The following is a 12,372-nucleotide window of genomic DNA, read 5'->3' as shown; positions in this document are numbered from 1 at the left end:
TGGTAGCTTGTGGACCATGGGTAGCCTCACAGGCCATTTGTAGTTCTAGCCCTGATATGTAGATGACAATGAATATGAAGAAATGTGGTTCAGAGAAATGTGGCTTGTAGAAGAAACTTGGACCTGCCACCGGGAAACTGGATGAACGTGGGCCAGTTACTCACTCAAACATTTGCTTCATCATCCATAATGCAGAGAATGGAAAATTCTTGAGTGTCCACCGTCACACTCTCACATGTTATCTTAGTCAAGGTTCACTAAATTTGGACAGTGGATATTGTTATCCTATTTTTCAGATAACAAACTAGAACAAAAGGGGGAAATTAATTCATCCGATTTCACACAGTTAAGGCACTGTCAGAAATAAAATGGAGGTCTTTTTGAAACTACAGCTTGTGTTCAATGCCATTGTAAGGATTAACTTTTTTTTTTTTTTTTTTTTTTGGACAGGCAGAGTGGACAGAGAGAGAGAGACACAGAGAAAAAGGTCTTCCTTTGCCGTTGGTTCACCCCCCATTGGCCGCCGCGGCCGGTGCACCACGCTGATCCAAAGCCAGGAGCAAGGTGCTTCTCCTGGTCTCCCATGGGGTGCAGGGCCCAAGCACTTAAGCCATCCTCCACTGCCCTCCCGGGCCACAGCAGAGAGCTGGACTGGAAGAGGGGCAGGACTAGAACCCAATGTGCTGGCGCCACAGGCAGAGGATTAGCCTAGTGAGCCACGGCGCCAGCCAGGATTAACTATTACTGTGGGGATTAATTTAGATAGTCTAAGGGAACAAGTACTGTGCCTGGCATATTCTAGATGCTTTCGTGGAGAAAGGCATGAAATATGGTAGCAGAAAGGTTGGAATCAGACAGACTTGACTTAAATGGTAAATCCAGGGGCCGGCGCCGTGGCTCACTTGGTTAATCCTCCGCCTGTGGCGCCAGCATCCCATATGGGCACTGGGTTCTAGTCCCGGTTCTCCTCTTCCAGTCCAGCTCTCTGCTGTGGCCCAAGTGCTTGGGCCCCTGCACCCACATGGGAGACCAGAAGGAAGCACCTGGCTCCTGGCTTCAGATCGGTTCAGCGCCGGCCGTAGCAGCCATTTGGGGCGTGAACTAACAGAAGGAAGACCTTTCCCTCTGTCTCTCTAACTCTACCTGTCAAATAAATTTTTTAAAAAAGTAAAAAAAAAAAAATCCACAGAGTTCATGAATGAAATCTAACTTTGACAATTTACTTAAATCTTTAAAAAAAAAAAAAAAGAAATAGAGGTTCAGAGAGTTTATTTGAAAGTCAGAGTTACACAGAGAGGAGTCAGAGAGAGAGAGAGGTCTTCCATCCGATGGTTCACTCCCCAGTTTGCTGCAATGGCTGGAGCTGTGCTGATCCGAAGTCAGGAGCCAGGAGCTTCCTCCGGGTCTCCCATGTGGGTGCAGAGGCCCAAGGACTTGGGCCATCTTCTACTGCTTCCCCACGCCGTAGCAGAGAGCTGGATCAGAAGTGGAGCAGCCGGGACTCTAACCAGCACCTATATGGGATGCCGGCACTTCAGGCCAGGGCGTTAACCCGCTGCGCCACAGCGCCAGACCCTGAACCTCTATTTCTTTGTTGATTAAAAAAAATGTCAAGCCAAGGAAGTGAAAAATCAAAAATAAAATAAAATAAAAAACCTGCCAGTAGTCAATATCTGAACTGTTGGAACAATGACCTTTAGCTGCAGCCCACGACCAGTGTGTCCAAATACGAGAAAGAGCATCTGATGCTATTCATAGTATTTACAGCCTCATTCGCAGCTACTCTATCTTATTACTTTTCAGTGTTTTAAATGTTGAATGTACTTCCATAACATTAATTCTCCATGTTACGTTTAAGGTATCTACTGGAGATTTTATATCATCTTTCTTGTTTCCTTAAAGAGGCCAGCAAAGATAAATTGACTATAAAAACTTCAAATGAACTAAAAATAGAGGTTAAAGAGAAGCAATGAGGAAATAAAGGCAGGGAGGTGACTGTATAAATAGGACAAAATGTATAAGATTATACTTTTTGGTGTTTTTAAGCAGCTTGGTAAAAATGTTTAGTCTCACAGGCACTTTATTAATTTTTATTGTTATTAATCTTACATTGGAGTGTGCACCTGATGCAATAAATAATTGCAATCATATGCCTTATAAATTCATTTGTCACCACTGTGGAGACAGGATTCATGGATTATACACTATTATTGCCAGGTCACTGAGTGACAAATGACTATGATCTGGCTTGTTTGTTGGGACCTGAAGGCTCAGAGGATAGATGTTCATTTTAAGAAATTGTGGCAGCCCTTGGCAGCCGGCCAACGGAAAGAAAATTGCCTGAAAGTATAATTTTTGAGTGTGCAGAACAGAAGCATTGAAGACCAGTCAAAAAGTAGGAGGAACATGATGTCAGTGCACTCATGCTTCAGGGCCAGAAGAGCTGGCCAGCCAAACATTTCTGCCAGTGATTGTATTTCCAATTGAATGCAGACTAGCAACTCAGTGTTTGTATGGCAGATTTTGACTTCACAATCATCATTGTTCCGATGGATGTGTGCTATAAGTCAGATCTGTGAATTATGCTGCTTAAAGTTGGGTTTGAACACTTGATAAAAGCCTTAAAAATGGGTATAAAAAGTGGCAAAATAAGGAAATTGTGCCAAGATATGACTCTAATTTCTACTTTGTGTTCTTATCCAATTTATTTCTCGCTATGAGTCATGGCAAATAACTTGTCTTTAAGTTTTGGGTTTTGAAATAGGTTTAATTTTTTTTAGCACTTAATTAAAACCCTGTAGGAACCACAGGTTCTGAAGTTGAGAGCCAAAATCTGATGGAAGTGGGATTAAAACCCATAAGACAGCAACGAATGAAAGACAGCATTTAAGTCAACTGTCACTGGGGCAGGGGAGATGAAGGTGGGAGAGAGCACTTAGTGAAGACTCTAGAGAGGATACAGGTCCTTCAGCCATGTCTGGAAAGATGACAGAGACAGAGAGAGAAGATGACAATTCTTACTGGTTTTTTTTTTTTTTTTTTTTTTTTTTTTTTTTTTTTTGCCCTCAGTGTTTTTTTTTTCTTTTCATTCTTTTTTTTCTTTCTTTTTTTTTTTTTTTAATAGGCAGAATGGAAAGTGAGAGAGAAAGACACAGAGAGAAAGGTCTTCCTTTGCCGTTGGTTCACCCTCCAATGGCCGCTGCGGGCGGCGTGCTGCGGCCGGTGCACCGCGCTGATCTGATGGCAGGAGCCAGGTACTTCTCCTGGTCTCCCATGGGGTGCAGGGCCCAAGCACTTGGGCCATCCTCCACTGCACTCCCTGGCCACAGCAGAGAGCTGGCCTGGAAGAGGGGCAACCGGGACAGAGTCTGGCACCCCACCGGGACTAGAACCCGGTGTGCCCTCAGTGTTTTTCTCACACTCCCATCTGGTGCGATATATTTCAGAATTTTGTTCACCTTTCTGGATTATTTAGAAAATTTAAAATAATGGGTAGAAATTATATATTGCTTTGCATTTTTTTGCTCAATATTTCATGCTCATTAATTCCTCAAGAATAGGAATAACACTTGAAAAATGTGACTTAACATATTCTATCTAGATTATGATATATCCAGAATACAGCATACTCATTTAAGAGTAGAGGAAGCCCACTTAGTCTGTGTATGCCTAATGATTAAGTAAGGAAACTGTGGGTAAGAGACAGAGGATGGACTCTTTTTTTATTTGACAGGTAGAGTTATAGACAGTGAGAGAGAGAGAGAGAAAGGTCTTCCTTCCATTGGTTCACTCCCCAAATGGTGGCAATGGCCGGCGCCACGCCAATCTGAAGCCAGGAGCCAGGTGCTTCCTTCTGGTCTCCCATGGAGGTGCAGGGTCCCAAGCACTTGGGACATCCCTCCACTACCTTCCCAGGCCACAGCAAAGAACTGGACTGGAAGAGGAGCAACCGGAACTAGAACCCAGCACCCGTATGGGATGCCGGCACTGCAAGTGGAGGATTAATCAAGTGAGCCATGGCGCCGACCCAGAGGATGGACTCTTGAGAGCCCATGATTATGCCACAGAGATTATAATGTTCAGCAGCAGAATGTCACCTTCTAGAGTTGAGGGGGGAAGATCTAAAACTCTCCATGCCTAATGAACCATTGTAAGGCACTTCAAATGCACAGCAATTTGAGGGTCTACAACTAAAGACCTTAATTCTTTGGGTCTACAAACCAAAACATAGGTTATATTTAGGACTAAAACTCTGCAAGTAAACCTGTCTCTCTAGACTACAAACCAAAACATAGGTTGGTTATATTTAGGGCTGAAACTCCATAAGCAAACCCATCCCAGTACAGGTTATTTCAGGTCCACGCACCCACTTGACTGTTTGGCCTACTAGGTCTAAACTTCGCACTGAAGCAGAGTTTGAGGAGTATCTGAGCATTCTTGTTCAACAAAGTGATCTTTTCTGGTGTGAATGAAGCTTCCACAGTTACATCAGCAATACTTTGTGACCTGAAAGGCAAATGCAAACAAGTAAGTGGACGTTATTACACAGCACACATATCATAACTTGGAGGACACAGTGCCGAATCTACTGAATTCTGGCTCTCAGGGACTCACCAGAGTTGAACCACTTGACCAAAAGCACCAATGGACACATCAGTGATGGAATCTCCATTTAAATCTCCATAGCCGTCCAAGGACCTCCCAAAGTACTGGAGATGGCTCCTAAAAGCTCTATCAGATCCTAAGATTTTCTTAAAAAAAAAAAAAAAAAAAAAAAAAGCGAGTTTGATATTAATATATTCTCTATCTAGACATTCTCCACATTGTTTTTATTCTCCACAAAATTCCATTGTTTTTCAATTACATCCCATTTCTGTATCACAGTTGAAGCCACACTTTCATCAAGGAAATAGCATGAATCTTTAAAGTTACAGAACAGCACAGAAGAGTGAAAAATCAGTGAACTGGAAATGAACTGAAGCAGGTTCAGGCCTTGGTCCCTGTCTCAGCTGTCTTCCTTCAGGTTTTACTCAAAAGTTGCCTTCTTAGTGAGGCCTCCTTGGTCACATTTTCTACCATCCGATATCTCTCATTCCTGAAATGTTGTTCTCTATTATTTTAGTGTTCTATCTTTCAAAAAATTCCAGAGCATTTATCAGTATCTGGAATACTTCATGTTATTTACTCATAAATCTTTTTGTCAATTACCTCTGCCATTAGAAGTCCACAAAATCCACAAAAATCTGATTTTTTTTTTCTGTCCTGTTCTTTACAGAATACTCGGATTCTAGAATAGTACTAGGCACAGAGAAATAGTACAGGCTCAACAAATATTGTTGAGTGAATAAATAAGGTTATGAAATAAAGGGGTGGCCTACACATTACTCCTTAGCTCTAACATGATGATACTCACAGGCAAACCCATCACTGTGTAGCTCATAGATTACCTGCGAGTACTTTGTGTGAATGGTGCTCTGATGACCATGCCGGCCATTGTAGATATACACAGCTCCAGAGTTCTGGTTTTCTAAAGGGGAACCGACAATCACATCATTCAAGCCATCCATGTTGATGTCTGCAAGAGCAGCAATGGCTGAACCAAACCGTGCATTTTCAGTGCCCTCGGGCCCTTCCAGGAGCTGCTGCAGATCCAAAATGCCCTTGAAAAGGGACGGGAGAGTGAGAGGATGATTAAAGCAAACCGCGTGACTGGCATAATTAAAATTCACAGCAACTGATGACCAAGCCAATATTTCAAAATGATAAAAGTGGATAGGGTTTTTAAACTTAGGGTTCAACATACTCAACTTATGAAGAGAATTTTAAATCAGAATTACAGGTCCTAGGATATCTGCTCATAAAACAAGGTGAGATATAATGTTTTTTTAAATTAATTTGACAGGTAGAGTTATAGACAGTGAGAGAGAGAGACAGAGAGAAAGGTCTTCCTTCCATTGGTTCACTTCCCAAATGGCCACTACGGCCGGTGCTGCACTGATCCTAAGCCAGGAGCCAGGTGCTTCTTCCTGATCTCACGTGCAGGTGCAGGAGCCCAAATGCTTGGGCCATCCTTCACTGCCTTCCCGGGCCACAGCAGAGAGCTGGACTGGAAGAGGAGCAACCGGGACCAGTACCCGGCACCCATATGGAATGCTAGCGCCACAGGTGGAGGATTAACCAAGTGAGCCACGGCGCCGGCCTGAGATATAATTCTTTTTACTGGAGCTGAGTAACCGAAATGAAAGCCTTTCCTTTATCTTTTTTCTTTAGTATTAGAATCTTGGCTTGTATCCAAACCTTTAGATGTAAAAATTTTCAGTAAAGATCTACTAATATATTGAGTGAAGTTGAGGTAGACACAAATTCTACCCAAAGGAAAAGACATTACAGAGAAGCAGATACAGGAAGAGAGACAGAGACAGAGAGAGAGAGAGAGAGAGAGAGAGAGACAGAGAGAGACAGAGAGAGACAGAGACAGAGAGAGAGAGACTGACTTCTATCTGCTGGTTCACTTCCCACATAGCCCCAATGGCTGGGGCTGGGCCAGGCTGAAGCCACATGCTTCTTCTGGGTCTCCCACCTGGGTGGCAGGGCCCCAAGTACTTGGGCCACCTTCTACTGCTTTTCCCAAACCATCAGCATGGAACGGAAGGGGAGCAGATGGGACTCAAACTGGTGCCCATACGTGATGCCGGCATTATCGACAGCAGCTTTAACCACTATACCACAATGCCAGCCCAATTTATTTAATTTTCAAATCAGTAAACATGCATTTCCCTTATTGTTTACCCAATCACAAATTCTATATATAGAGAATTTACTATATATATATATACAACTGTATATTTGTAGTCATAATTTGTAGACATAATTGTTTTAGAATAGTATTCTTTGTGTTAAAGGGCGAACTTGAACATGAATTTAAATGAATAAGGCAAGACAAAATATCACAGCTAAAGATAATATTTACTATATTAAGTGAAACTTTTTTCCAACTTTTCTCCTTTATAGTCATCTAATTTTCTATGTCAACCTATGCCTTCAGCTTGATTTTCTTTTCTGCTTTCACTGAGTTTACTGTACTTATATGCAGGGATGTAGAGTTCAATCTACAAACTGGAAAAACTGTGCTTCTCAATGTTAGAGTATGCTGCTTTAAGCGTAAGGACTGGAAATCCCATGAGTTGGACATATACTTAAATCTTCCACTAAACAATGGAATTTCATGACAAACTAATGTAAAGAATCTGCAATCATTTTAAAGTTGGCAAAGTGCCTGGTAGAATTTGTCTTTTTCACTGTAAAATGGTAATAAGACTGCATTGCCCTGGTATTGTCATGTCTTCACAGCAAAAAAAAAATAAACAATCTGCATGTGATACTTGGGAAATACAAATGTTTGTGCGTGTCTGAATACACTTTTTAAAATCATTGTGGCATAGTGGATAAAGCAGCCACCTGTGAAACTGGCATCTCATATTGAAACCAGTTCAAATTCCAGCTGCTCCACTTCCCATCCAGCTCCCTGCTAATGTTCCTGGGAAAGCGGCAGAAGACAGCCCAAGTGCTTGGGCCTCTGCACCCATGTGGGAGAGCTGGAAGAGGCTCCCGAGTTTTCCAATCATCTGGGCAGTGAACCAGTGAATGGAGGAAGAGTACCCTTCTGTCTCTCTAACTCTTTCAAATAAAATCTTTAAAGAAAATCATGTGAATTTATAATGACCATTTGAATAGAACATGTATTCAAAGATCTCTCAGAGAAAATCAAAGTACACTATGCATTACACTTGAGTTGCAACTTAATGTGATTTTAAAAATTACAACTTAATGTGACATCCTCAAAAACAGTAAAGCACATATATGCAAATGAATGGTCACTGAATAATAACTTTTCTTTGAAAATGCATATTAACTTTATTTATCAGTATTAAAGCATATTAAGAACTTTTTACCTTTTTGATAGTAAACAGGTAGACTCTTCCTTCCTCTTTCTTTAGATCATTCATGTACGTTGGTGCACCTACCAAGAGCACATCTGTGGTGGTGTCTTTATCCACATCAACCGAACACAGCACACTCCCAAAGTAGGAACCAATCTGGAGCAATATAAACAAGAGCAGCCTCAGGATTCCTGGGACTCAGACTCCTACTAACATGCTTAACTTTTATTTGCTTATTCAACACGCAAAAATTGGATGTTTACTACCTGTAAGGGGCTAGGAACACAAGGATGGTCAGCATAGTCTGTTAGCTCAGGATATATCACTGCCTAACCCTTGGTTCTTAGACTTCTGTGTGCACAAGAGTCACCAAGGAAGTGTCTTTAAAATGAAGATCCCCGATTTCTGGTTCCAAAGAGTCTAGTGTGATGGCTAGGGTGTGATCCAGGAAGCAGCAGTTTAAACAAGCACTCCAGATGTTCTTGATGCCAGTGGGCCAAAGACACATTTAGGAGAGAAACCCTTAGTAGCTATGCAAGGTGTGTTGTAGGGCAGAGCAGGAGAGGTAGAGACAGAGGCAGTGTCTGTGTGAGACAAACAATTGTGTCTCCATGGCAAAATCTACTGTGATAGAGACAAGTCCCAGATCTGAGTAATCCGAGTGCAGTGGAGGTAGGAGACTTAAAAAGCTAAAGTATTATCAGAATCACATCTTAAACAGGACCAGGGGTTTTGCAGGTAGAGAGGGAAGGGAAAGCATGAATGACATAAGCATCCATGGCATGGTCTGGGACAGATAAGTAGTTGATGGACAAACTGGATGGAAGACAAAATGGGAATAAAATAAAATGAAGTTGAAAATTTGAATGTTCATCCCATTCAACAACGTGAATGCCTAAGAGAACACCTCTAAAGGATTTAGAAAAGAATAAGAAATTGTTTTCTTCCATAACTTTCATTTTTCTCAAGACAAAAACACCCTTCTTTAAAACATTAAATGGAAGGGAAAAGGTATGGGATTATTTTTGAGGTCAAAGAGCTCAGAAAATCCGGTAGCAACAGTGAGATCAGTCACAGAGAAATCTGTGGTCAGTTTCTCTGACTGAAGGAAGGGTACCACTTTCTGTATGTTGTCAGGGATCAGGGATGCCCATTTCCACTATGTGCCAAGCCCAGGAGAAAAAACTGCTCTATAAGGAATGAGCAAACAATTGGCGGCTCTTGACAGTAGCAACAGACCTCTGGTGTGGGGGTCCACAGCTGGAATTCATCACAGGGTCTGACTACCAAGCCACCACTCATCAGTAGAAAGCAGCAGAGAAGAGAGTTCTTTAACTTGCAGAAACATCAGAACCAACAGGACGCCTGGACAGGCTCCTGTGTGGAAACACTCAGTCCTTACATTGCTATACTGCTCCCTTCTCATCCCTCCTCCAGCACTTGGCTCCCTGGGAGGACTTGCCTACAAAGCAGTGCCTGCCATCATGACTAAATGCCCATGCATTATTAACCTGGGCAGTCAAAAGTATGGGCAGATGTAATCCACAAGGAGGCTCTGAGGCCAAATAGGATGGGTTTTACTGACAACTCAGTCCCATTAAAGCCATGCTGTGTGACCTCGTAAGAGACCTAAACTCTTAGTTACCTGTCTGAAGAGAATGGTGGCTCTTCTTAGTATTGTGAAGATTTATGGGATCTCACAGAGCCAGTCCCAGAGTAGGCACATAATAAATGTTCCCATTTCTACCCACTCAACTCCCCATCTGCCTCAGTTGTCCATAAAACTAATTTCACCAACCGTGTAGTGGCATTTACCTGGTCACCTCTGTGAGTCTGAATAACCGTGACATTGCCGTTCTCATTCACGCTGTAGAGCACTATCTGGCCAGTGTAATTTGCCCGAGGAGCACCAGCAACAAAATGGATACTTTGTTCAGTAGAAATTGCAGCCACAGAGTAACCTAGGAGAGAGAGAGAGGACCAAGGATCATCTCAGCCAGATGAGGCCTGCGCAGCTAGTAGACACGATCAGAGGTTCCTTTGTGTTAGGTATGATGCTAGTGCCCATGAATGTATCACCGAGGATACATCTTTTCTAAAATGAACTGTACCCTTGTCCTTTACCATTGCCCTGTGTGGGTGAAGCCTCTACCAACAAAGCTATCTCTAGGTTCTGGGTTGTCCTTATTAGCTGCCTGTGAACTTGGAATCCAATATGTATTTCTAGAATGAATACATTAATTTAAAAGGTAATGCTGTACAATGGAAAAAATACAGTGCTTGGAATTAGATAGTCCCAAGTTCAAGTTTGGCATTCACTACTTACTAGATTGTTTAACAGTACACAAGTTATTCACTTCACTGTCTCTCAAAAGTATAATGGCCCTCAGTGGGTTGTTGGAAGGATTTCAATGTTTGTGTAGACAGAATAGCTAGCTTAGGCACTGTCCCATGAAAGGTGCTAAAAAAAAAAAAATCAGTGACTGCTTATTATGTGAAAAAAAAAAAAACTACTAAGAATTCTAAAATAATATAATATTGCCACTTTTATAAGTAGTAATGACTTCTAGGGATGATTTCCATTTTGGAGAAACACAATCATGTTCTAGGAATTATTTAACTGATGGAAAAGCCAGAAGAGATCAGTGATTCTAACACGATGTTTCAGTAAGTAATATGGATTAAGGCCTCATTAGCAGAAGGTAAAAAATATATATGATTAATAAATATGTTTCACAGGGGCTTGCATCGTAGAGGGTTAAGCCACCACTTGCAATGCTAGTATCCCATTTGGGTACTGATTCAGGTCCCAGCTGCTTCACTTTTGATCCAGCTCTCTGCTAATGCACTAGCAGATGGCCCTGATGCTTGGGTCACTGCACCCATGTAGGAGACCTGGAAGGAGTTCCAGGCTCCTGGCCTTGGCCTGGCCCAGCCCTGGTCATTGCAGCCAACTGGGGAGTGAACCCCTCTCTGTAACTGCCTTTCAAATTAATACGTATTTATTTATAAATAAATGTTTATTTGAAATAGAGTGAGAAAGAGAGAGCATATGCGCTTCCCATCCACTGGTTCACCCCCCCCCCCAAAAGATGCTCTCAACAGCCAAGGATGGATCAGGCAGGAGTCAAGAATTCCATTCTGCATTTCCCATATGCATGGCAGGCACTCAGGTACTTAGCCATCAGCTGCTGCCTCCCAGGGCATGCATTTGTAGGATGATGATAGCTCAGAAGTTTTGCTGAACTGACTCTGAGCTTCAACTAGGAGCTGGTCTAAAGGAAGCCAAATGTTGCTGTGCCTTACCTAAATATGAACTGTGATTTCTGTCTTGCAGAATTTGGTCAAAGGCTTGCTTAGGAAAGATCAAATGTCCACGAGATGTTTCCTGGACAACAGTCCCGCTCCAGCCAAAAGCTCCTACTGCACCTAGCATCAGAGTATCCTGAAATAGTTGAAAATAAAGATAATTAAGACAAATAACATTTAAAGCATAAGGTTGTTAGGTAAGCAAAACATTGGAATAATTTATCTAGATTTAGGGAAAATACTAAACATGATGAAGGGAAATACACAAATGTATATCGGTATTTCACAGAATTGTTTTACTATTTTTTTTAAGTTTATTGACAGGTAGAGTTATAGACAGTGAGAGAGAGACAGAGAGAAAGGTCTTCCTTCCATTGGTTCACTCCCCAAATGGCTGCCTCGGCCAGTGCTGCACTGATCCTAAGCCAGGAGCCAGGTGCTTCTTCCTGATCTCACGTGCAGGTGCAGGAGCCCAAGCACTTGGACCATCCTCCCCTGCCTTCACAGGCCACAGCAGAGAGCTGGACTGGAAGAGGAGCAACCAGGACTAGAACCCAGCGCCCATATGGGATGCCGGCACTGCAGGCGGAAGATTAGCCAAGTGAGCCACGGTGCCAGCCCCACTATATTTGTTTTATGATGTGTGCTAGAAAACAAGGCTTCCCATTCCCATTCCCATTGTCTCAGATTTTATTTAGGGTGAGACATTGAATAGCTAAGTCTTGTAAATCAGCTGCGGGACAGGGCAGGTACACAGCCATATTGATATATCCATTAAAAGGCCTACAATTCCAAATGTGAACCCTTGTGAGCCTTTAGAGAGGAGTCAGAAGTGGGCTTCCATATTCCCAGGAAGGCTCACAGCCAGACATGAGACCTGCTTGAAAACAGGAAGTGCTGACCACAGAAGAGAAATGGGAATGCTATTGCTAGCCCAGGCCTGTCGGGGAGGTCCATTCTGATCTAACCCATTTTCAACCTTCTTTTCTCTCGACTCTTTCTCAAATATTCCTCTAGGACCAATATTCATCCAACTGATAGGAGCACAACCTCAAAAGGCACTTGTAGCTGTGACATTTCATCTATTGGGAAGAAAAGAACCATCGGTCAGCAGTAGGGAAAG

At 42.4% G+C, this 12,372-nt stretch overlaps 1 protein-coding gene across 1 annotated transcript in view; it reads right to left on the bottom strand.

Moving 5' to 3' along the window:
- Positions 1 to 12,372, bottom strand: part of ITGA2 (integrin subunit alpha 2) — a 110,034-nt gene that overhangs the window by 28,759 nt on the left and 68,903 nt on the right. Inside the window, exons 11-16 of the mRNA XM_008262194.4 lie at positions 11,247 to 11,385; positions 9,756 to 9,901; positions 7,953 to 8,096; positions 5,448 to 5,660; positions 4,615 to 4,751; positions 4,367 to 4,506 (exon numbers count right to left, since the gene is read on the bottom strand). Coding sequence (XP_008260416.3) covers positions 4,367 to 4,506; positions 4,615 to 4,751; positions 5,448 to 5,660; positions 7,953 to 8,096; positions 9,756 to 9,901; positions 11,247 to 11,385 — 919 coding nt within the window. The remainder of the gene's footprint in view (positions 1 to 4,366; positions 4,507 to 4,614; positions 4,752 to 5,447; positions 5,661 to 7,952; positions 8,097 to 9,755; positions 9,902 to 11,246; positions 11,386 to 12,372) is intronic.

This window comes from Oryctolagus cuniculus, chromosome 14, assembly GCF_964237555.1.
Source record: "Oryctolagus cuniculus chromosome 14, mOryCun1.1, whole genome shotgun sequence".
Lineage (NCBI taxonomy): Eukaryota > Metazoa > Chordata > Mammalia > Lagomorpha > Leporidae > Oryctolagus > Oryctolagus cuniculus.
The sequence above is the reverse complement of the archived record's forward strand: the minus strand, read 5'-3'. Positions and strand labels throughout refer to the sequence as shown.